Source organism: Taurulus bubalis (genome assembly GCF_910589615.1).
Source record: "Taurulus bubalis genome assembly, chromosome: 6".
In the NCBI taxonomy this organism is placed as follows: domain Eukaryota; kingdom Metazoa; phylum Chordata; class Actinopteri; order Perciformes; family Cottidae; genus Taurulus; species Taurulus bubalis.
In genome coordinates, this window is record NC_136594.1 from 19,901,211 (window position 1) to 19,928,640 (window position 27,430).

Consider the following 27,430-nt stretch of genomic DNA (forward strand, 5'->3'; position numbering starts at 1 on the left):
TTATCTGCTTGCCAGCTCCTTCTTCAGACAGGATTTAAAAGAGGTGGCGCGCTCCACAGATTTATAGCCCTGAGAGGTCAGTGGTTAGGGACCATGGCAGAGAAAAAGACGCAAGGAAGAAGAAGGGAAAACACAGGGAGATGCAGGGAAGACAAGAGATGGTGTTGCAACACAGGAGAGGTTGGAACGTTGGCATAAGAGAAGAGTGTGACAGAAAGAGAGGAGATTGAGGATGAAAGCAAAGCAAAGAGAGAGGGAGAGAAAGAGAGAACACTGTTAATAAGCAGAGACTGTGAGGCCAAGAAAGCATCCAAAGGAGCCAGTGAGGTCATACATGCAACAACTTACAGGCTCACTGTCGTGCAATGTTAGTGATGTTTGTGGCATATCAGGAAAACTGTTAACTTGTACCAACCTGACACCTCAATGTGTCTCACTTCTGTTGTAAACAATGCTCTCTTATTGTTTCACAGTACACCACTAGAGGGCAGTATCCCTCCTTGGTAACAACACTATGAAGGTGATTTACAGTTTTTTATCACTTCAAGTAATTAATTGATGTTGTTTCAAGATTCATCCTAAAAACAGTCACCCTACATGGCCAGAACCATGTAAACATTTAGATGTCTTGGCATCCCTGTTTAATTAAAATTGACTTCAGGTCTTTTATCAGTTTATTATTCTATTCTGTGAAGTCTTTGCAGGTAGTCTTTGGTAATTGCTTGAGTTTATTTGCAATGGCAGAAGGGCCATTGCTGTTTTAAAATCCCCATGTATATTTTAATCCTTACAATGAATCGAAACAACCTTTCAAACAGCCGGCGGTCGAGCTGTTGCCGAGACTATTCTGTAACTGGAAGACCTGGGTTTGAACCGACCATGCCCCTTCACTACGTGTAAAACACTTTTTGCATGCATGACCAGAAAATATGTTTTTTGTTCATGCTTAACTAAAGAGGTGATATTATTGGATCATCTTTATCAGAGTAAAAACATAAGCTGTTTTTTAAGTATGACCTTAAAACAAGAGTTTTAAGATTTCTAGGTATGCTCCATGTTTTGGCATTTTGACTGCTCACTGTAAGTAAGTATGTATGACGTCTGCAGCAGACAACATTTGCACACAAGGTGCCACCTGCTCACCAGGATGCCATGTAACGCTTATCCACATTCTTCAGGAGCAACTTGGGGTTCAGTAGCTTGCCGATATTCCACTCAGGCTTCATCTCCGGAGCCATGGCTGTCTATTTATTCTTTTAAGTCAAGGCGCTTTTTCTCAACTGGCAACAATCCTTCTGTTTCTTTCACACACAGTTCCTCACCCTTGCTCCCCTGTGCAGTCGGTCCTTCATTATGCCGATGAACTCCTTGTAGGAGAGCTGGTCGTCGTGATCCACGTCAAAGATCTTGAAGATGGTGTGCACAAGGTGCCGTGTCAGCTTCAGCCCAGTGGCCACATACACCGCTCTTGCAAACTCATCTGGTAGGAGAGAGAGTAAAAAAACCTTTTGATCATTTCGGCCACTTGGATTTGAAACAAGCAAGAGGGAAAAAACACACCAGCTGTGTGTGTGAGCTCAGACCCCCTCGGTACCTGTAGCCCCTGTGCTCCTGCCCTCTTCCTACCTTGTCCAATGGAGCGAGAGGCAAAATTGTACATCTGCATGGCAATGGCAAAGTCCTCAAGGTTGTTAAGAAACTGGAAGAATGATCTGAACTCGTCAAAGGTGATTCCCTGAAATAGGAGAAAAAAACACATGGGAACAGCCCACAAAATGACTTTAGGAAGAAATACTTATGAAAACGTTGCTCACTGGAGAAAGAGAAGCTTAAAAATGATTCATGATTGTTTGACGTGCATAGAGCATTCAAGGCACATCCACTCTCTTGTCTAAAATATTAACTTACCATAATAAAAAAAAATAATAGCTGACCATAACATAACTCATACTATCAATCAATAACTGAGAGATTCCATGAAAAAGTCCTATTAATGACGTAAAAGGTCATTAATGAGAGGATTGTGTGTGCATGACATGGACAATTTCAAACCTTCTTGCAGTGTTTCATAACGCAGTCGCATACATTAATAGTGCTGAAGCCATTCAACAAGTAGCCGTAACCGCCCCATGCTCTCTGCTGTGCATAAAGATCCAACTGATAACGGCTGGTTTAATAACAAACATTATACATTTTAAAAATAAATCCATAAATTGAGACAAATAAGGAAATGCAGTCTTTGCAGGCTGACATGAAAAGATGCAGATTAAAACAGATACATAGAAAAATGACTAGTTAGATGTTTATCTTCCCTTAAATGTATAGACAAAGAAGTAACTAAATAGCAGATTAGACTGACAGATTGTAACTGCAGGTTGCGTATTGTATGAAGCCGAGACCAACCTCCTGCTTCTTCCACAGCATGGAAAGGAAAGAAGGAAGGGACAGAAATAGAGTTGGGTTGCATAAGGACGACATGCCAATGTGTAAATAAATATATAGATAGGTAGATAAGACATTCACATGTCGCTGGAAGTGCAGTCAAGTGTGTGTGTGTGTGTGTGTGTGTGTGTGTGGTCGCGTGAGGCAGTGAAGCGCTGAAGTGTGGAGAGCCACAACAGCTTCAGGCATAGATAGTGGTGGGAAATTATGGAGTCTGTAGGTGGCTGGAGGGCGGGAGCACTCATAAAGCAAGGAGGTTCAGAATTAGGAAAAACTAATCCGTTTTTTACTGTAAACTAATTATCACATTGACATCCTTAAGGGAGCCATTGATTCCCAAAACGCACGGTGCGATGGATGGCTTTCCATTGTTACCATAAACATAAAAAAACAACTACAGCATACATTATAGTGTTAATGTACCTTCATCCACGTTAAATCCACGAAATTACTTCACATTATGCAGATACATCCACACACAATTAGTCGACATGAACTCAAATTTCTTGAGTATATTTTGAGTATGTATTTTCAAACGTTTGCACAACTGTTGATTCGCCTACGCTCGTCTTCCATTAAATAAAAGTGTGCATGTTTGTACCGTACCTTCTCATCAGGTATACAATGGCGGACATTTTCCAGGTAGGCGCTGATGTTTTCCACATTGGTGAAGCGAAGCAGGATTTTGGCAAAGTCTTCTTCACTGATGGTGGTCATCCCTTTAGAGTAGGTCAGAAACTCAATTTCTAGTACCTCGGTTTGAAGATTATCCATAAACCTGAAAAAGAAAGGGAAGGAGATGAAATACATTTTACTCAAAGCTTTATCAGAAGAAACACGTTACTATGTTGGGATTTTATTAATATTGTTGACAGCATTGGCATGCATTTTATGCTGTCCACTGCATATTGTTGAGTACCTGTAGAAGTCATCAAATGTAAGCTCTGCCTTCCCTTTCTTCCCAAAGAAATGGACCAAAAGGGTGGTGTCAATCGTGATACTCTCATCCGCTCGCTATGAATCATCAGAGAAGGAATAGCAAGAGAGAGGATCAATGAGTGACTAATCAATAAACACCAAGTATCATGATCTGAGGAGAAGCAGTGGGCGGGACGAGTCCATCATCAATCCAGCATGGCAACCGCGGTGCCGGGCTAGCAGGAAGCAGGTTTCTGCTGCAGAACGTGCGCCAGAGGAGCAACAACAAACTGTCAGTCAAACGGATCAGCTCAGACAAACAGTAGGCGGCCATCACAACATCAAACATACCAGTCTAGGCAGCAAACATGTTTAGGTTTAACCTCTTAAATGGGATGGGTATCACTTTGATAAATAACAGACGGGATCAGCTCATTAAACATGGTGGAAATGTGTCACTATCAAAGCTTTCAGTACGATAAAGTAAAGAAATGAGCCGGTCAATTGGGTAAATGAGGTCAAATGGACAGAACAGTTTCTGTCCATTTTATTTCTAACAGTCATGATAGTCCTTATCATTTGTTTTTTGAAAGCAAATTATGGAAATATAGTGAGAGGGATGCAGCAATTATTTCCATGCTGCCTAGACTGACGAGGAGTATTGCCATAGCAGCATAAAACACAGACCATTAATACTGCTCAGACGAAGACACAAGAAGTGCTCAGAACACAAAAAGATACAGGGAGACAATGGAAAACAGAGGCATGCAAATGTTCAACAAAGTGGGAGGGAGTAGTCGACAGAGAGAAACACAGAAGAGGCAAAGAACACATGTGGAAGACGGACAAACACATGACACTCAGCTGCCGAACATACACAGAGACAATAAAGCCTCCAAATCCCATGCATTTCCCTGCGAATGCCACATTGACACACCCGCACACAACCTCGAATCACAAACAACAGCAGCACGGAACAAAATCCACATAAGCAAAAATGCAGAGAACGTGAGCCGAATCCACCTTTTTCCGTCAACGGACAAGAATCATAGTGTCGTATTTGCAACTTTGCATTGTTTTAGTTTTCCCTTTGTGTATATTTACTCTCTTTACATATTACAGTGTGTGTTTACAGGATGATCCTGGTCATTTGAAACATATGCAACAACTTTGCTGTCGTGCTATAATCTGTTGCACAACCTTTTCTAAGTTGTATGAGCCTTTTAGAAACAGTGCCTGAGCATGTACATTATAGTTTGTCTATGTTTATGCTCCCTAACATATGTATCTCAGAAAAAGGTGACTGTGCTTTCGAGCAGTTCCAGAAAAGACTCAGCCAGAAAGAGAGGATGTCAAACGGCCATCTTATTTTCTCTCTCTCTTCCTGTCATGCCCCACCCAGCCAACCCCCACCCCACACCTCCGTCCAATCCACTGCCATGCTGAGGTATATGCAGACATAAGATTGGCTGGAATCTCATGTCTCATGTAAAGAGGAAGAGCATTTATGTCATTTCCATCATCAACATTATTATCATCATCACTGCCACGATGCCATTCGTGGTTCTACCTCAAGAGTAAAATCCTAAAAGCCGACGTGGGACAAGAGGAAAATGTCAAACAAGATGACAGTTTTACAAAAAGCAAACTGCACAGATTCACATCTTTCACAGATGTTATAGTCGTTGGTTGTGACAACAAAATGTGTGTTAATTCTTTCAAAAATTAGCGAACGACTATAACTGATGTGCAGGGATAATGATGGAGAGAGAACATATGGTTTAGTGTCAAGTTACGTTCCAAAGACAAGTTTCGAGGAAATCAGGAGAATATTGTGCTATTATTATGGTGGAACTGGCTGTGTTAAGCTGCCAAAACCTCCATTAGTTTCTAAAATGTAAAGCATTTGACAGATCAGTTCTTCGTCTTTTTTTGTCTTGGAACCCTTAAGAATGATATACACACAACTCAAGATCGCTCATCAAAGGTAAAATATTGGCAAGCCTTGTGAGGACATCGCCCTAACAGTGATATTTAATCAAAACAATCTAATGGGCAAGACACATGTTTTTCTTCTTCTTTCTTAACTTGTTGATCATATCTTTCCAGGTGAGGAACCACTGGGATAGATGATTAGTAAACTGACAACCTCACTGGCAAAAGTCCATTATGTAAACAATCAGAACAGTTATCCAGACCACAATGTGGGTCTCAGTTGTGGGTACTTTTGGCCACCAAATGATGCTAGCAATTCTCAACAGTGAGACTTAACAGATTAAGGCACTAACCAAACAAAAAGAAAATCCAACTGTATTTGACATGGTAACTCACTGAATACAAATGTCTTCTGGGAAACAAGCATTGAAAGTAAACCCTGTTTTAGGACCACAAACACGAGTGTGACGATCTGATTTTGCGTTGCAGCCTGGCCTTTCAGTCTTTGATGAGGAGGACTTCCTTTAAATAAACACAGACAAACTGAAACAGTTACAGACGTATAATTCCAGTGTCTTGTTTTCGGTGTCTCACTTACTGAGGGCTTTTCATTAGGCCTCTGATTACGGACAAACAGGACAAAAATACTTTTTTTACTCTTTTATCTTTTATCTGACACATTACTGATGTCTCTATGACACATGAGCTGTTCATACATCTAGACAGCATCCAGGTGGTGCTTCTCTGCCTCTCTTCCCTCCTCTCAACATACTCCTCCTATTCTTTCCATAATCTTAAACAGTTTGTTTTGCTCTTTCAGTGATAAGAGACAGACGACTGCCAGTCACTTTGTCCGTCTTTTGAAAACAGATACAGGTGATAAAGGCGTTACTAATGAATCTATCATTGTCTAATCACTGTTGCAGTGACTTAGTTATCCAGAAAAGGTTCAATTAAGGGTAAATTCAGTCAGTCAGGCGATTTAAGATTACATGGGTTCAAGTAGTAAAAACATATATTGAGTGAATTGCATTTTAGTAGTAGTGTTTGATTTCAGGTGAATTGAGCGAACTAACCATGCTATTAATATTTGGATGCCGTGTACCATGGGAAATCTATTAAATCAATGTGATCAATAATGGAACCAGAGGTGGTCGTCTCCATCTACATGCTATGAACCAACTGTGTTATTCTCCCTATCACTGCAAAGCTGCAATAAACGATTATTACATGTTTCTGCCATTTGATGGCAGCAGAACAATCCGGTAACACAACATTGACATATTATCACCTGATTAAGTTGTCATGGAGAACTGGAGTTAGTGCGTCTGAACGCCAATATTCACTCTCCCTGAGTGCCGTTTTGTTCCCCAGACATTTGTGAGGGAAACGTCCGTCACTTTAGCTGGTAAATGCTCCACTATGTTCACCAGCGAGTTGCTGTGCCTGCTGTTTGGTCCCTGGCAGGTCGTGCGCAGTCGCTTTATCTGAGCTTTTTCAATGTAAACAGCTGCCTGCAGCTGCTGAAAGCAAGGCTGATGAGACCAAAACAGTAAAGCTGTGGACCATCAAACCAAAACAATGAGCTGAATGGAGCAAAAGCACTTTGTAGAGCTGTGGAAAACCGCAGAGTCGAGTGGTAAATCCTTGCGTGTTCATCACTGAACACTTCCCAGGCGGGATTTATCTCTCACTGAACTGAATTGGTGAAATGTTTCTCCCTTTGGTCAAATTTTAGAATTCGTTTCATCTTTGGAAAAATAAAAACGTCAGCCTAACCTCGAATAAGTCGTAATGCCAAACGGATCATAACAAGCTTATCATTCCTGGAAGTGTGGCAGCACTGCTGTGAGCTCATCATCCCCATGAAGACGTAATGGTTACCCCGCCCACAAGGCACGAGCCAACACCTGGTGTATGCATGTGTCTCTTTGTCCATCTGTGTGAGTTTGAGCTTCAACAGGCTTTGATCATGAAGCTGAAGGTAAAAACAGTAATTACTGATGTAAACACTAAATGGTCTTCCTCACCCTCCCTATCTGTGAGTAATATACCTTGGAGGAAGAGCTCATTGTCAGACTTTAGCTCAGTCAGTCAGACTTTGCAGGGTGAAAACAACGTCATGCTCCTCTTTCTCTCTGGAAACCCCTTTTTATTTTTATTTCACACCTTCTTTCTTTCTCTTTCTTTGCTCCTCCCATCCCTCTTATCCTGCTCTTATTTCCTTTCTCCTCATACCTGACAAACATAGAGGTGATTCGCTCTTTCCCTCCCTCCCTCCTTCTGAGCCTGTCAGTCAGTCCCTCCTTCTCCAGACAAAAGCAAAGAGGTATAATGGTGACTAATCTGTTGAGTAAACACATCTTTCTCTAAATACAACCTGCTTCTTTCTTTTCCCCTAATTGCGTTTCCCAAACTTCTTTTTCCCCCACCCACTTTGTTCCTTGACATTTGTTCTCTCCGCTGACCTGTGTCATCTTCTTTGAGCCTCTCTCACCTGTTTGTTGTCTCTCTGATTTTATCTCTTCCCTTTTTTTCCTCCCCTCTCAGGTTTTCAAACTTATCTGATCTGTCCTTTTTTTTCTTACAATTCAAACGTTTTCTTTCTGTCTAATTTATCCCCTTTTCTTTTATTTGTGGACCCATGTCTCACTTTTTGTTCAACGTATTTCTATGTTTTAATCCCTCAAACTTTTCATGTCCCTGTTTGTCTTCCGATTAGTTTCTTCCTCTCGTCCTCACCCGTCTGTCTGATTGTGTCTGTTCTGTCAAGTCTGACATCCCGGGAGATGAAAGGCTGCTCGGTGTAAATACAAGGTCAGTCCCATTATGCTCCACTGTCATTATTTCCACCTCAGCTTCCGCTGCCAGCACAGCCCATAGCCTGTCATTAGTCACTTAGCTTGCTAGCGCTATTAGCTAGTAATCATTACCAGCAGCTTGACCTTGTGTTGGACATATCAGAGAGGCAATTTACGTTGTACATGAACATGGCAAAATGTACGATTTTGCAAAAATTATTATAATTTTTTGTCCTGATTTGTAAGCCATACTAGTGCCATGGCTCTGGAGATGGTAATATATGTATGCCTGTTTGTTTGTCCACCACATTTGCCCAGACTAAAATATCTCAACAACTGGATTGCTGTTCAATTTTATAGATATTCATGGTCCCCAGAGGAAGAATCATACTGACTTTGGTGATCCCCTGATTTCTTTCTCTTCTGCCACCATGAGGTTGACATGTCTTTTTTTTATTTTTTATATCTCGGCAATTATTGGATGGGTTGCCTTGAAAACACAACTAAATAAACAAAAATCATCACATTCCCCGTAGCTGTACTTTGGCTTTAGTGCCTGTTAAACATTAACATGTTAGCATTATTCATTTTAGTGTGTTAGCATTTAGCTCAAAGCACTGCTATGCATACAGCCTCACAGAGCTGCGAGCATCACTGTAGACTCTTTTCTATAAATTCTGTCCAAATATACAACTACTATACTTAAAATGACTCAAATTAATATTAAACTGTGTGGTGCTATAATGATCAGGGAATTTGTATATGTGCTCGGCCTGCAGCTTATCATTACAACAGTTACATTAAACATGTTGAGGTGTAAAGTGAGAATGCTTTGACACCAAAGCTGCGACACGAGCCACAACACAGCACAGATAACAAGGCACAGATACACATACAAAAGCATAACAAAGAGACTAGATGACAGAAGGTAGGTGAGAAACAGAACAGGTTATCAGAATACGCACATTACAGTATCTGTCATCTATATTGGATCAATAGCAACACATCAATAAAGTGGATTAAATGATTTAGAAATAAGAATCAACAATAACAAAAATAAACAAGTTATTAGTATAACTGAGTGACATAATGAAATTGAGAAGACTCTTGAAAAATTTGGAGGAGCCTCAAGTTATCCCAAGAATATTTTTTTGGGACCAGAATTTTCTTTCAGTTTTAAAATAGATCAAATAGATGAATGTATTGTGTTCAGTGCAAGGAAGTATTTTAGAGCTCATCCAAACAGAAATGATCTCACATGGGGAAAGGAATGGAGGAACGACGGTGAGATGGCAGATGGTCATCTAAATTATATATATATATATATATATATATATATATATATATATATATATATATATATATATATATATATAGACAAAGTAATGTTTGGGAAAGAAAGGAAGAAAGAAAGATGAAAAGGCCAGTCTATGAAAATTATAAGTATCAAGCCAAACCAGAAGAAAAGTGTTAGTGTTAGTTTTGGTTGCTTGTCTTTTAGCCATGACAAAAATGTAAAATAGCATTTAAAAAATGTATCTTTTGGTCCATATTATTATGAGTAGTTAGTGTGATTGCTGCAAAAGTCAAAGATTAGGGCCTTGAAAGCTTATATTTTGAAACATTGCTGGTCTTATTCTGGCGAGGCTTGATGCGACATTATTCTGCTTCTATGGGGCTCGTTGGAGGAGCAACATGTACTACAGGGAACTGAAGAGGAAGAGTGAAGGAGGAAGAACGGAGGGATGTAGGGACAGAGGACAGATGGATCTGTGTACCTCCGCCAGGTCAGAAAAGAGGACTTGACTGGCGCCTCGCCTCAGAACGTCCCAGTAACTCCGCGCCACAAACTCCTGACTGTCTTTTTTTAGCACCTGTAGGAGCGGTCAAGCAGGACCAGGGTCAGTTCACCTACAACTCCACCACTTCAGGAAGTAAACTTCAGCTTCCAATATTCACTTCATCAAATCTCAAAATACACAAACACATTCATGAAGGTGTCTTCCTGAAGATCTTTTAAATGACTACATTACATACACAGTACAAATACTGCATAGTCATAAACAGTGTCACATTCAGCATTATTTAATAGTTCTAAGTAATACTTAATCAAGGTAAGTCTGATCTGGCATCTGGACTCATTGAAGTGCATATTATGGTATTATGGTTAGAACAAATAGCAAACTACAGGCCCTGTAAATTATTTATTAACCTTACATTGATGAAATGCTATTAGAAAATGGCTAATACAACAAGGGATAAAGAAAGACAATCTTAATGTTTAGAATTAATGTTCTGTCATCGATTCAATATACTGTACTAAAATCCATTCATAATGTTTGATCCAACTATAAAAAAAACATTTGTGTCAAACAAAGCCGGAATGAAGGGAGGGTCAGATTTCGACTATCACCCTCAGGTATCTATGAAGAATCTTCTGTAAGACCATTATATCTAAACTACTAAACCTACTATTCGTTACTTTGCCTTTTGTGTTGAATCAACAATGAACACAAGCCAAATTTGAACCAATATATAAATGTTGCGCGTCAAAATTCTCTCTGAATGCACAATTCTTTCACTCAAAAGCAAGTTTTCCGATATAACATAATATATCACATCATATATTAATGAAAGTGCACCAGCTGAACATATCGCTGTCTTTATAAAAGACACCCACGCTGACGGGCTCCTGACCACCCACCTCGTCTGTCTCTCCAGGGAGAACGCAGCAGCAGCCATTTTAAAATGACCCTGCACCGCTCCTAACTTCACAGTGACAATGCAGCTATCCATCACAGCACTGACAGGATGAGGAGTGTGTGTGTGTGTGTGTGTGTGTGTGTGTGTGTGTGTGTGTGTGTGTGTGTGTGTGTGTGTGTGTGTGTGGCTGGGAGCCTGCAGACACTGCACAGTAAACATCCCCATGATGTATTTTGCTGCACTGTATTCCCTCTCCATTAGTAAATATGAATTACCACTTAGGTCGGGAAACCTTCTACAGTGGTTGTCATTGTAACTTCAGGAATATATAAGACATTTGCGTATTGCAGTGTCCAAATTCCATTATTATCATCGTGTTGATCTTGGTTTCCAGCTTTATTGCCATGTTTCTACAGCAGCCAAGAATAGACAATCCAAACAGTGGCTCTAAAAAGGGCCATTCGCTGGGAGAAGTTTCAGTCGGTTGCAATCTGCAAGCTCACCACTAGATGCCGCCAAATTTGGCACACCTTGAATAAACATGTACCAGTTTGGATGCCATAAAACTCGGCAGACAAATGCAACCTGTTTATGTACTGTATGTGATACTGCACACACAATAGGAGCCACATTCTGTCTGTAGACAAGACCTACCGCTAAATAAAAATCTTCTGCTCTCTGTGCATTAACAAACCCCCCAACAGGAACACACACACTGCCAAACAAACAGCACGCGTCCTAAAACAGTTTGAAATGGACAGTGTCTGATTGTGTTTAGAGCTTTAAAGTGCCTCAAGTCATTCTAAATCACATCACTCTCTTTTTGTAAGAGTTCATCTCTCCTGACCCCTTAAATCTATTACTCCTCTGCTGCCATCCCTCTCTCCATTCATCCAACCCTCTGCCATCCTCCCTCGATCAATCACCCAGCTGACCTGACAGATGGACACCCTGTCTTGAAGGAGGTCTCTCTCTCTCTCTATTCCGCTTATTCTTTCTATCTATTCATCCTTTAAAGGAGTCTACAGTGTATGTTTTACTGACAACAAAGGGTCATGTGGACTGGGTCAGGGTTAAAGCTTTTTCAAAGACCAGGTCAGGACACAAAAGTGGCTGACAGAGGCATTAAACAGAACCCTAAGTATCCCAATATAATTGACATTTACATCCCAATGAGGAAAAATATCCCCAACAACACAGGGAGAATATTACATGATTATCCAGTTACCCAGCAGGTATTGAAACTGGTGTTGGATTATGAGATTCATTTGGAGAATCTGTGAGTGACACTTCCCTCTAACAAGAACCTAAAACATGCCTAATAATCCCCCACACATTGTTGTATCAATTTATACTGTACCATACGACCATAATTTGACAGACGCAGCAATATATTGTTTGTGCGAATTGCAAAATTTAAAAGGTTGAGGGGAAATTAAAGAAACAGTTCAACATTTTCAGAAGAAGATTAGGAGGTTGATTCCACTTTTGTCTCTGTACAGTACATGTTAGATAAGAACCAGGTGATGGTTAGCTTAGCATAAAGACTGGAGGCAGGGGGAAACAGCTAGCCTAGCTCTCGCTAAAGTAAATAAAATATGCATAATATCAGGCACAGTGAGTCTTGTCATCACTGTGAGGTTGAAAGGCCACCAGGAAACCACCCATTTCCACCTGCTTCTAGTCTTTATGCTTAGCTAAGCTAACCGGCTACTGGTTGTGACCTTATATTTAATGCAAAGATATGAGAGTGGTAATAAAAGGGGAAAAGGGAGCAAACAAGTGTATTTGAAAAATAAATTCAACTATTCCTTTAATCAGATTTCCAAAAATTGGGAAATGCAAACAAAGTTTAAAATATTCTATATTTTTAAACAATAAAGACAGATCAGTGGACGACAGAGATCAGAGGAGGTTCTAAATATTCTGCAATATTGTTCATACAATATCTGTCTACATAACTATTTAGCTTTTTAGCACCACTATGCTTAAGTTTCGATTGTGGTTTTATTATTATCTTACAAAATTGTCAACTAAACAGCTTTCTTTTTTTAAAGGAAACCATGTAGCATGTAGTAACCTATACGACAGAAACAGCTAGCTCTCGGTCCCTCTGTTCATCCTTCCATCAATTTCTTTAACCATCTAAAGATGAGCAGAAAGGAGACTACGGGTTTGTGGTTTGGGATACATACGCTGTTCATGGGGGCAACCTGATATCCATAGAGCTGCATGCTCTAACACACAGAGAGAGAGACACGTCAAAGAGGAGGACAGAGCATGCAGTCACAGAGGAGGAGGGAGGAAGAGAGAAGGTAAAAGACATGTTAGTACATGCAGAGAGGCCGTGGATACGCTCTGCAGAGGGACGAGTCATTTTCAACACTTCTGTGATCACATTTTACAACAACACTCACTTTGCATTACAACACTGTGCCCTGTGTCCGGTGGTTTATGAAACTGTATGTGTGTGAGGGAAAGTGTCACATTTTTCATCTGCAGATTTATCTTTCCTTCATTAATTGACTTCATAAATGTTATTGGTATGACTTCTTGTGAGCTCAAAGCTTGACCAGGAGAGATCTATAAGACACATAAATGACTAATTCATAACTGAGAATTAAAAAGACACAGTCCATAATGGTTTTTTTTTAAAACACATAACACAAACTAACAGTCTTGACAAGGATCTTAAAGGAGTTTTTTAAAGAACCAAGATTGTCACTTGTAATAGTAATAGTAATGGCATCATTGTTTGTAAAATACCACAAAAAAAATCGTTGGCATTTCCGCACTGACATGTCTTGATATTAGTCGACCCATATGCCAATATTGATATATTTGTAAAAAGCTAATATTCACCTGGTCTGACCAATTCTTCTTTTGGGATTATTTCAAGCTTTTTTTAAACCTACACTTCACAGTTAGCCAAGACGCAGATATAAACACAAAACGCAAAATTCTGCGTAGTAAAGCAATGTGATGTGTTGCTCCAAAACAAATCCCAGAAGTGAACAAATTATTTTAAGAGTGTATCCAATCCAACAAGTACACAGTAAAAATAGAGGAGATGGATGTATGGAAATGCCATTTTAAGAGGGAAGTAACTTTAAAGTAATGTTTACTTTTTACTGTTATATTAACCTCCAGGACATGTAGGATATTCTTGTTTCAAGTTTACCCCACTGATGATAGCAGCATTACTGAAGTCCATGTCCATAAAGACTAGGTGGTTGTTTCATTGTTGGCATCACTCAGTGATCAGTGACAGAAGTACATCTCCTTACAAATTAACATCTCCTTGCACACAAACATAAACCCTCCTCCTACGTTACCAGCTTTCTTACCAACTGTGCTGACTTCTCAGCATCTCCTTTCCTCCCTCTCTTCTCATTTTTCTTCCGGAAGATCTCCTGAAGCTGTAATGTAAGAGAGAATGAGGGACTTCTTGACAATGCAAAGACAGATTCAAAGTCCTGTATGAAGCTTAAATGGTCATAAACATTTACTGAGTTCACAAAGTTGTACACCTTTGCAGCGTGTGTCTCAGATGTCACTCAAGCATTGGCCTTTTGACAACATGATTAGGAGAGTGTTGGTAAAAAGGCAACTCAATGCTGAATCACATCTGGCAGAAAATTGCAGCTGTAAGTATTAATAGATGTTCTTAATTTGGAGAGAAACTAGTGGTTTCTTTGTATTTCGCTTTCGGTGTACTGGCCCAGGAAAGCATCATCAACTGCAGCTTTAACGGTCTATTTTCATTCATTTCTATTATTAATTTGAATTAATAATGACAGTTTTACCTACCGCACTAAAATAAACACTGCAGTATGATTTATGAAGGCATATCTTCAGGAATACTTGAAAACGAGTGATTGCAAAAGTGTCTGACATTGTTCATTTGAGGTCAAATTAATAATCCCTTCATTTGACAACAGATGTCGTGTTTTTGGCTGATTTCAAAGTCTGAATAAAAAAAAAAACATAGCCTTGCCAAACCCTCAATCTGGTAAATGTTTTTTTTCAGGCCGGCACCTGCCCACTCCCACAGGATCATCAACCATTACCTCCCACTCCTGCTGATATACCATCCTACTCCCACCAGCCCCCACAGGGATTCTGATCACTTCCTGCCTGCAGCAGTGTTTTTATTAGAAAATCTGTTGGTCCCATCCCACAGAGGAAAGTAAGACACATGTAGCCCTTATTGATTCTAATCTAAAGAAATGCTATTACAGTTAGGCTATTAAAAAAAATGTATACACCGTCTCAGACAAAGGGAACTGAAAATAATCCATTAAATGCTTTAAATGTAATAAAGGGCAGCTTCATCTTAAGTCAGTGGGGATCGAAGGTACATAAAAACATAAATCCCTGTTTCACTGATAATCACTTCACACTTATTGTCGATATCTTTAATATCCTGAGCTTGTCCTTTTGCCACGGGAGCAAAATGTGATGTTAATAATAACAAATTAATTCAGTGATGGGATGGATTTCCTCTCAGTGTCAGAGACTCACCACCAAGAACTCCCTCTTGTCCACCATCTGGTTGCCGTCTGCATCAAACATATTGAAAGCAATCTTGAAGCCAGCATGGGGTTCTGGAGAACAGAGAGGAGAGCACATAGGCTGAGTATGCGTATGTGTGTGCGTGTGTATTGCGTGTGTATTGAAAGCAATTCTAAACCCAGAAAATAGCATGGGAAGAATGGCATATAGGCTAGACAGGAGGGAGGTGGGGCAGGTGGTTAAAACTATATAGACTATGCACAATGTTTACATTGTTCTATACCACCCTAACTTTTTTTTTAGAGATCAGGTAAAGATCGACCAAATCAAATAAAGCTTGGCTCACTTTATGTATTTATTCTCAAAATACCAGAATGCATTTTTGCTACAGAAAATAAACACAAAGAACTGAAGTACTTTTTCTACTTGCTGGTCCTTCAACCCAAGCAAGAAGGCCCAAGAAACCATATATTTTTATTTTATTTTGTTCTTGAAACTACAGCAGGTACACAGCATACATTACAGTTTGAATCAATTTCAGTTATTATAATTACTTGTGTGAAAATTAACCAATACTTTTCTTTATCTTTATTGATTAAATACAATCCAACAGCAATAACACAAATACCTCCCTGATTAATGATCAATGGTTGCTCTCAGTATACGTAAAACTCCCTTAAAAATGATTAGAATGTTTTCTTGATCATTTACAGAGGAGAAAAAATACTAAATCTTGATTTTGAGGGGGAAAAGAGCAGAACTATTGTGTGTAATGGGGACGTCTCTATACAATGCATTGAATACAGTATCAGTATTCAGTGCAGATAATTAATGTTCTCAGAGAGTACTGAGTGCAGCAGTTTTTTTTCTTTTTTTCTTTGGAAATAAGCCTCATATTCCTTTCTATATTCAAGTTTTGAAAGGTTATAGGTATTTGTTGTTATCTTCTCTCCCTCAATTTCTTGCTTACCCCAACGGGAAGGGGAATGCCACCGGATGTCTGTTATAATGGCCTCTCATTAAGTCCTGGGTGGGCTTCAGTATAGTTCATATCATATACCATAGAAAAAAAGCTATGTTCCCAAAATAAGCACAGCATACTACAACAATAACGTGGGAGAAAGATAAAACAAGGAAGCAGAAGATGAGATGAAGTGTGTAGAGAGACTGAATTGACTCACTTGTCAAGATGCAGAGCAGGAACAGGTACTCTGTGTATGAGATGATGCCTAATGAGACCAAGACAGAGGGAGTTAAAGAAAAGGTCACACACACACACACACACACACACACACACACACACACACACACACACACACACACACACACACACACACACACACACACACACACACACAATGTTTACAGATGTTCAAAGACCATAGGCCTCCTGACACACACACACACACACACACACACACACACACACACACACACACACACACACACACACACACACACACACTAACGCACATAATCCTTCCTTTCATGAAGATAGCATCTTAAAATGTGTCTTCTGGAGTTCAGCTGCCATCGACCATTCGGCCACACACCGTTTCTTTTTCTACACCCCAAGTGTCCAAAGTAAAGACACAGGTTGGCAGGGGTGTGTGCATGAGTATGTGTCTGTGTTTGGATAAGCAAGTGAAAAATGTTTTAGGAGGTGATCCTTTCTTGCCTCAGGCCCATTTAGGAATCTTTGTAGCTCCATCTCATCTCTCTTTCTCTCTCTCTCTCTCCCTCTTTTTCGCTTTCTGTCTGATCGTTCAGATAGTTCAGGGTGACTCGCTTGAGTGTTACGGGAGACTGCTTTCCCATGTATGTATGTGTGTGTGCGTATATGCATGTAGGGGAACATGACACCAGTTAAACCACTAGTGTGAGCCTTGTGTTTTCCTGATGCCCGGCTGCTTTGTGTAGAGCAGCTGGTTTGGAACTGAATTCTCGTTTCCCTGTGTAGCCTGAGAGCAGGAGATACACTCTGAAACTACTCGGGTTTCTCAAGCTCATTCTGCATGTTTATTCTCACATACGTTTGGTGACATGCTGCTGGACTAAAAGATGGGTTAACAGGCAGTAATTATCAATCAAGGTCAATGATCAGTCTAAATAAAAGTAAATATGGCTTGGTACTACTATGTATGCTATTTGCATATGTGTCATTCATTTTATTTCTATTCGCCAGAGAGTTTATGAGTTGTACATTTTAAAATGTTATGTTAGAACAAGAGCATTGATTTACGATCACTTGAATCAAATAAGTCACTGCCACTCCGCAGGTACCTGAGTTTATCCTTGCTATGCGTTTCAACTGGTCAGAGGGCTTTAAAATGCTTCCAGATCAATTGACACCAAGTGTAAAGCATACAGCAGACTTCAATAGCTTGCACATTTACTCAAGTTCACAATGAACTGCCTGCCCAATGTGAAAGGCCACACCATTAAAACAATAGCTGGAGAAGAGGGTTATGGATAGTAAAAAGTAAAAAACAAAACAACTGCGAGATATTTTAGTCAAGAGTTGGTGGACCAAACAAGAGCTGAACGGCAAATATATTTTGGATTTATAATGATAGTATGTAAAATATAGAAAAGTCAGGTTTATTTGTGTAATATGAGCCAATATCAGACACAATATCTCAATGGCCTTCACGGCCCATATCTATAGGTCTATAAGAAGATAAATTGGGATTATAAATTATGCTTTAACCACAGATACAAATAAACTAATTATACTGAGTAAAGTATGTTCATACAACTACTGAAATGAATGACAGTTGATAACAGTGGATTACATTTACTCTAAACTGTAATTCCAGCCAACAAACACTGACATATTTTACAGCACACACACAAACAACAGCATTCCTTTGTCTGACGCATAGCTCTGTCATTCTCAGAAATCCAGAGCCATCCCAAGGATGTCAACTATCCTCGCTCATCAGGGCATGAAGAGGAGAGCATCCTGACATCACACACACACACACACACACAGAAATACATAATATAAACACACGTATATACAGTTTATACGAGCGACGGCATTGGAAGAAAGTTGAATTGAATAAATGTGTGAATGAACAAACAAGTTGTTTGGCGGTAATAAAAACAAATATGTATAAATAGTAATCATTGAACGCTGACGGTGTGTGTCTGTGTGTGTGTGTGTGGTCTTGGCAGTCTGCCACTAGCAATTTGAATAGACATGCACTGTATATAACTGTCTTCCTCTTGCCATGAAGGATAGGTTTACAGAATTTCTCTCTTTCCTGCTCTTTCATTCATCCCTCTACTTTGTACTACTTCTTCAATTTCTCTTCGTCTCCCAACTCCTCTTTTACATGTCCAATTTAAACTCCCTCGTCTCTTTTTCGTCCTCTTCCTTTTTTCTGCTCCCTTTTTTTTTCTCCATCTCTTTATTCAATTTCCTCTCAGTTATTTGTCTCTGGGTTTTCTCTCTATCCTTTTCTCTGAATAAAAAAAAAAATTAGCATAAGGGCAATGCACCCTGAAGTGTAAATGTAAGACACAACATTAGTTGGAAGGTGTAACCCATTATCATGGGAGAGGAAGAGAGGGAATGTTATATTTAGCATCTCCCAGTGAGTGTGTTATATTATCTCTATGGGGATTCACTCACAGACTGCGTGGTTCCTCTGTTCTACGCTGATGCAAACACATTAATTAGGGGGAGCTTCTCTCCCGCTTGCTCTGTCTTTGGGGCTGTATTATTTGTTATTTTCCAATATGCAAGGAGAGGAGAGGAGAGGAGAGGAGAAGAGAAGAGAGGAGGTTTATTTTTAGTTTTTTCAGCAGGTTGTTTGGCTATAAGAAAGGACAGCATGGCTCCAACCCCGGATTAGAGACACCTACAGTGACACACACACACACGCTCACAAGCACTATTTAGTCACACATCGGTAGGTAAAACCTGGTATCCGTGCACTTGAAAACTGCAAGAATTCTGTAGAATTTATAGAACTGGTCCTCACTTACTACTCATATCAAGATAAACTTTTACATTTTCACAAGTTATAGTGAAATGTATGTTTAATATATCTATAAAGCAAGTTGAACTGCAATAGCCAAATCCACTGACCTTGTTAGTATCTGACTACTGTGTGTACTGCGTGCAAATGTACTCAAGGTGCCTTTGCTCTTTTTTTGTGTGTGTGCGTGTGTGTTCTCTCCGACCTCGTTCTCTCAGGTTGCGAAACAGTTTGGAGGATCCTCTCCACACTGGGGGAGTTTCGGACAAAATCTTCTCCAGCTCCTGCCACAAAAATACACAATTTACAAGTCAGTTGCCTGACATACATCATTCAACCACAGACCTTCACGTTCATACTTCAAACCATGACAGAAACAGAGAGAGGGAAGGTACCATGCCATGTAAAGAGGGAAAGGATTCACAACAAAACTATCCATCTTGACATTCATTCCAGTGTTGTATATGACAAGTTATTTTCTTTCAATCAAGTAAAAAGTGTATTGTAAATATATGTTATATGTGGAGTGCCATTTTCTATTTATTTTTATAACACAACATGAGCTGGGCACTTCCATTGCTCGTAAATTGGTAACCTCTGTGGTACTGCAGAGAGCAGTAATGCAAATGTGTACTGCATGCATGAAAACACTTCCCGCTGATAAACAAATGGTGGAGGTAACGCTCGGAGAATGTGGAGAATAAGACTGCAGGTTGATGTAAACATGGATGTAAAAGCATGCAGGATTTAAAATATGCAACACTATTTTCTGAGAAAGGAAATGCATGGAACACGTTTGTCACCGTATCGTGTGATAAACACGATACCTTTGGTTAAAAAAAAAAACACAACTGTTTACAAGAAAACTCCACAGCTTGTATAAAATAAGATTGTATTAAGATTTCACACTGATAAATAGGGTAAACTCTGATTTCCTGTATTTATAGATTAAATGGAAAACTCTTGATATACCATTTGACTACAGTCAGCACCACTGACAAACAAACAAAGTTGCATTAATATGAAATAAAAGCACCTGATTTGTGCCAAATGAATGGTTCGAAGTTGTACATATTAATTAAAGATTCTAACAAAATAAAGTGTTCAAAAAGAGAAGGGATCTGGGTGCCCTGGAGACACTGTATATCACACTGTAAACACCTGGACGTCTCTGTAGAGTCTAATTTTACATACAGTCTTAAGTTAATTGCAGTGTGGCCACTCAAATCTGCCTTCACTTGTTCTTTTTTATATTTTATTTTTTTTACTGATGATGACATGCAATTATGCATTAATGCTACTGTACATGTAGATAACATTTACTACATTTACATAAAAAAAACAATCCTAGCAAAATCACAATTTTAAGTTAGCAGGGTCTGCAACAGATATAACATGCAACAGATGCCTGCAACAGCAGAAGCAAGAAGTATGAAGAGTGTGTCTCCCACCTGCTTGGCCAGGGACCTCCAGGGCCTCTTGTCTGCCAGGGAACCAGACAAAAGAGGAGAGAAGAAGAAGGGAAAGAGGAGAAGAGAGTTTGGGTGGGCTTGGTCAGATAGCATCTGTATGATCTAGAAATGGGTCTTAATGTGCCGAGTACAGTCACAAAACACACACACCAACACACACAGACACACTCACTGTATATACACTGTCATCATCACAGGCCCATTTGTACCGTCTAAAGTGCCCCGTGCTTGTCTTTGTAGTATGTGGAATGTCCCCGTAAAAGCACACACTACTTTTGTTCTGTTTTATACAACAAAGTTCATTTAATTCAACTTCAAAGGGGGCATTAGAGGATGTCGGCTGCTGAGAGGGTATGTGCGGCTGTATCGTGTGTCAGTGAGCCAGGGCTGATGTAAACACACACATACAGGTGCACAGTCTGCACGCAATACAATCGCATACCAGTTGAAGAACGGAGTTGCTATTTCGGTGTTTGTGATAACCTCAACTTGTAGGGGCATTTTGAAACCAGTTTTCATGAAGTAAAAATAAGTTAAGTGTCTGGTTTAGATATTTACTGGTTAAGATAAAGGTAAATATGAGCAACTGGAATGTGGAGAAGTTGAGTGTGTGTGTGTGTCTGACTAACATTAACCACAGACTAAACAATAGCTATAAAGCCATCTGCTTTGAGGCTGACTGGCCGGGACTAATCTGTTACGACTAGCAGCAGGCTGACAGAAACAGTAAAGACGTGCTTAAAACACAATAAAGTGTTTGAAAACTTGGATTCAATAAAACAAAAATAGATAAGACACTGAGATCCATATTGTGACACACATTATAGATCAGAGATGGCCATCTACAAACCAATAACAAGTATGATTTAGTTTATTATCAAATGTACTTTGATCAAAATCTTGATACAGTCCAGAAATAAGGCACATGTTAAGGTACAGGTGAAAATGGGACCACGGTCATAACAATACCCGTGTAACTACGTCAAAGTGAAATGGCTTGGATGCAACCAGAGAATGTAATTTATCTCAAAGTAACACTCTTTAAACATTTTCTGACTGACGTTTAAAGATACTTTGGGACAGGAAAGTGTGGTCTCTACACAATATACGAACAGCAAACATACTTCTGGGTTGGCTCATGGTGACCGACTCGATGAAGTTCTGTGGAGTCATGTAGAGCTGCCCGTCATACTCCACCGAGCTGAACATGCGGAAGCGATGCTCGTGGGACGACATGTACACGTCTCCCTCCTCAAAGTCAAACGAACGTTCCTGCAGACATAAAAACAACAGGCAAAACTAAATATTAGTGTTGTCCTGTGTTTGTTTTTTTTTTATCAAAAGAGAAAAAGAGTTTGCACAACATTACTGGAAATATGAATATCATAGTTACTGATGTGAAAAGTGCAGGCCGTAGTAAAGATACATATAAAACATATTTGTACTATTTACCAGCAGATTTAAATAATTCACAGAGTGATAGGTCTAAATGTGCCCTAATAATTATAGTTTAAATGTGACTTCCCATCTGTGAAGAGAAAAGTCTCTGGTCTCTCACATAGACAGCAGAATATAAACTGTTCGTGCTTCTTCACTGCTTTTGAACCTCTATAATGAGGAGATCCATCTATTCTTGGCATCGACTCTCTCCATTTAGCTCTCTGAGATTATAAACAGTCAGCACCTCTGGCGCAGTACAATCTCTCTTAAACACACACACACACACACACACACACACACACACACACACACACACACACACACAAATACTGTGTCACTACTTTCTACTTGATTAGCATATCTCTCTCTCTCTTTCTCTCTCTCTCTCTCTCTCTCTCTCTCTCTCTCTCTCTCTCTCTCTCTCTCTCTGTGAGGATCCAGGGCTTCAACTTGATTAGCTGCCGCGCAGGAGAGATGCTACGCCAACAGATTGTGCTGCATGAAGCTGCGTAATTAGCAGAGCGGTTTCCAAAATTAAACCTGTTTGGCCGCAGGGCCCAGCACACCCAGGTTCCTGCTCAGCTCAGCTAACATGCTAATGAGCGCACGGATTCATTCATAAAGCTTTGATGCTCCCTTCACCGAGGGGGCTTTTGAAGGCATGAATAGGAGATGAGCGCTCGGCTTCATAGGAATGCACTGTAATCAAGTGTATGAGCACAGGCGCCCATGGCCTTGGCTCTCACTAATGAATGAAGTTTAGAAAGTTCTGTAAAGGCAGCTAGAATCACATGCCATGCTGCACAACATAATGTTAAAAGTAGTGCAAAAATATATATAATTGGGGGGAAAAAAATATTATAAAAATAATTAAGTGGCAGTCATTTGAAATGATAGTGTAGTACACTGTGTTCTTGTGTGTAGTTATAATGTCATGTAGCCCAAACTAAATCTGTTCCTGTCGCCTCGTCTTGTCTTCCAGACTGCAGAGCAGATGCTCCAGGTGATTCCCCCTCAGGCAACTCAGTGTTCTCCATTAACAGCCACAGCTTTTAGTACATTTCCTCAGTTTTCTCAGATGCTAAACTGTCCAAACCCTCCTGTGTTCTCTCCTATTTTAATGATTTAATGTTAGTCAAATCTAGCCAGCTGAGGTCCCAGCTCGAGTCTGACATGTCAGAAATCCATCAGTCAGCTCTGTTTTCTAATTGCTAGGTATTATACAAATACAAATAGCAAGTAGCAGTTTTCTCTTTTGTGATACAAAAAGTCTGATGCTGATCTTGCTTCTTAAGTGGCAAGTGTAGATCAATGCTACATGATTTGCCAAAAGTGTGTTGCTGTTTCTTCAACTCCTGCTTCACGCTGAGTCTGTGTCTCCAAGACTAGGGGTATCCAAGCCACGTGGCTTTTCCTCATGTTGAGATTCCCAACAGGTCCTATGTCCATCTGAGCCAGGCAGCAGCATCCGGGTCTGAAAAAATGCCTTAAACTTGCATTCCCTCTAATGGCCACCAGGGCGCAAAGTCTCCAGTTGCAAAAAAAAGTCTGATTGTAGAGAAGTCTATGAGAAAACGACCCTACTTCTCACTTGATTTATTACTATTATTATTATTATTTATTAGTAAACACTGTGACATAGTGGTTCTCTAACTGTGGGGCGCGGAGGTATTACAGGTGGGGTGTGGGGGGGAGATGCAGATTCTTAAAAAATTTACCTTTTTTTTTCTTCTTTAAAAAAAGAAGAAGTACAAAGTACAAGGACATACAACGTCATTAATAAATACATGGCGAAATGCCTGTACTTTCGTGGAAATGTTTACGTCGTCAACAGCACATGCGCAACTTGCCGAATTTTGCCATTTTGCCAAAAGCCTACCTCTATAGGAATTTGTAGGAATACTACCTCTCAAAACAGAATACAGATCTAAGGTCAACATTGAGCATGAATTGAGAGTGGCCGTATCAAATCTACAACCCTGTTTTAAAAATATTTGGAGAGGAAAGCAGCTCATTGCAACCACTAATACTGATGCAACGTGATGACTCACACATCTGCACTCATTTTGTGTTGCACAGGTTGAACGTTATTGTTGTTATTTTGAATATATATATATATATATATATATATATATATATATATATATATATATATATATATATATATATATATATATATATATTCAGTGCAAAACAGATTATTTGCAGCCACAATAGGTACTTTTTTTTTACAAAATATAAATAATTTTTTGCACATAAAGAACTTTATTTGCAATGTTCTAACAAAGTGATTGCACATGTTATTAGTTTTTGTCTGATGGAGCAATCTGGTTTACTTGAGAGGGATTTCAATTTTCTTTATTCTATTGTTTGAAAAAGCACGGATGGAGGAGTCACAAAAAGTTGGACCATTTTGTTACAATTTTGTTGTGGCGGTGGGACTCGAACATTTGACTTTATGGTCTCAATCGCTAATTTTCAAGTCAATTTCGAAAATATGTTTCTTAATATAAGGAAAACATGGCCTGAACTCCTACCACAGCCAACAGTTACCCTGCAGGTGGCTGGTGCTAATTTTCTTTCCATCGTCTCCTCATACGATTCTCTAGAGTCCAGACTGCCAATCACACAACCAGCCACAAGTCACTGTGTGCCAATGATTCAGAATCCAGACATGATTATTTTTTAGATCTTGTAAAACATAAGGTAAGTTTGGTGTTGTCCATCTCAGGCTTCTGTTCCCCAGAGCAAACAGATATTGCTCGTAAGTCTCCCAATTGCAGGTCTCTGGAGACTCAACTGACCCACTCTTGTTTTCTGGCAGATGGTTTTCTTGTTTCTCAGCCTTATTTTCAAGCTTGTAGAACTGTTTCCCTGCAGCTTTGTTCTCCTTTCCGGCAACTGAGTTCTCACAATTTATTTAAGCCTTATCCTTCAGAATCCGTGTAGGCTACCTTTACTTACTGAGTAACAGAAAGCTGTGTTTCCCTTTTCCCACTGGAGATATCCTGTTCCAAGTTGGGTGGCTATCAAGACACCATATTCTCCAGTCAGGTATCCCGTCTGTCTTCTTATAGTCTCTCCTGCTTCTAAACTGGCTACCTCTCCTTTATGCCAGTGCCCTTGCAGGCAACTCTTTTATCCCTGGCAGTTTAGAAGACATAACCTTATAACCTATACTTTACATTATTGATTTAATTTACCATACGTTCTAGATAGATTTACTACACTCCGATAAACCACTGGTGCCTGTTTATTTCAGTAGGCCGACAGAAAGAAGCTGTTATTTCAAGGTGCAAGATACATATGTTGCATACCTTCGAAAATTAAGTTATTTGGTATCAAATGAATGTGCTGTTCTTGTAGCTTGTATCTGTTCATACAGGTCAACAAAAGCATCAGATTAGACTGTGTATCGGCGGACACCCAATATCAAAGGATTTGGATCAGGAATGTGCCCAAAATATCTTGATCGGAACATCACGACTGATCATAAAGCAGCTGATGCGTATATCAACAAACATCATCTAATGTCCCCAGTCATAAGTTGATAGTCTTTATGACATATGTATTCGATTATTGATGTTAATGTGCTCTGAATACAATGAGTATTTTGTTGTCTCTCTGTTGTCTCAATTACAAACTAGAGGATTTCCTTAAATATGATGCACCACTTTAACTATTTTATTATGTTACAATTATATCATCTTTAACTTGAAATAACTAATGACTAAAAAGTGTATTCTAAGCCAAAAAATAGCAAATAAACACTGTTCCAAAATATAGGCCAAATATGTATCTTACTAAACTTACCGTTCTCACAACCTGTCAAACCTAGATTTATAGCATTTAATTCTATATTTTATATTTGTTATATTTCATCCCTATACATTGACTGCACCTATTTAATGTCTTAGATTCTCATATTTATAACAAACATGTTTACATGTTAATATAGTGTAGTTAATGTAATATTAATACCACAACAATATAAACATAATAATATAAACTTCTGAAATGGTTCCTTCTACATAACTTGTAACCTTAATTTTTGGTTTTTACTTTTATTTTATTTTTCTACTCAAAGTAGTAAATTAAAAACGAAACTTTTCAATGTTTGGTATCGGTATTTAAAGGATCAAAGTACTTTTAGTCCACCACTGGTTTGATTTTCTTCGTATCAAGCTGCCTGTTCAAGTAACTTAGCATGTAACATTAAACTCATGTAACTACTACATTAGTTAGAACTAGGAACTAGTACCTACTCAGGGGTTTATTTTTACCTTACAGTAACACCCCAAACCTTCTGTCACTTCAGCACCAGCTCATACGGAGAGCGCCATTCCTGCATCTGCGCGCGCACATCATCTTGTAGCCAAACAGTGAGTAAACTGTTTCCACTGGGCGTGTTGGGAATGAATGACACATTGTTTCCACCCAAGAGGAAACCTATAAACTGCCAGCCGCACACCGTGGCTACGAAACACAAGGAGGCCCGTCTAACGTGGGTCTACTTTTAGTGGAAGGAGACGTGAAAACACGAAGCGCTCTTTGCCTTTTTCTCTCAGTGGTCTGTTGTTTTTGCTCCACAGTTCTGCACACCGATGCCTCCATGTCAACACTGAGGACAACACACATATCCTGACAACCCAAAGCCTTGTTTGTTGTCAGCCTCACGCGCCTCAGCGCAACGTCCTACCTTCTCCTTAGCTTCCACTGTCGGGATGACTGGGAGCAATCCGCTGATGCTGTGACTCCCCATCCTCTTCCTGCCTCTGCAGCTCGGCATGTCGTTGTAGAAGTAAAGCGCCACGGCGCCTCCCGTCGCGAGACACATCCCGACCGCCAGACACCTCCGTGTCCTTCCTCCTCCGGCCGCCTGACCACCGACGAGCTCGTGTCTCGCCGCCGACCAGATGTTTATCTTACCGGCCAGCGCTGCCACTCTGCGGAAAGCGGCCATTGCTGCTGTTGTTGCTGCAGCTGCCGCTGTGCTGCTGGTGGATTATAACTTTGCGGGCAGCAGAAAAAGTATCGCGTTTCCTCGCTTTCATCGCGAGATGTGCGCGAGTCCCACACAGAGTGGAGGGGATATGATGCTTCGCTGAGTAAAGAGTGAGAGTGAGCGGTTCATTTGCAGCGTGGTCAATTATAAACCAGAAATAGTCAAAGATGAACAGTGAACACGTGTAATACATCTACTGGAGATCATTGT

General features: G+C 39.8%; 1 protein-coding gene across 1 annotated transcript; it reads right to left on the minus strand.

Moving 5' to 3' along the window:
* Positions 1-27,202, minus strand: micu3a (mitochondrial calcium uptake family, member 3a; the record flags this gene model as incomplete). The annotated part of the gene is made up of 14 exons (XM_079220011.1): positions 26,915-27,202; positions 21,900-22,047; positions 20,755-20,786; positions 19,509-19,587; positions 16,496-16,543; positions 15,324-15,406; positions 14,147-14,218; positions 12,995-13,036; positions 9,875-9,970; positions 3,362-3,456; positions 3,049-3,220; positions 1,627-1,735; positions 1,323-1,480; positions 1-69 (listed from the first exon to the last, which is right to left on the minus strand). Exons 1-14 carry the CDS (start codon positions 27,176-27,178, stop codon positions 1-3), a joined length of 1,467 nt encoding a protein of 488 aa, XP_079076137.1. The 5' UTR covers positions 27,179-27,202.
* Positions 27,203-27,430: the final 228 nt, after the last annotated feature.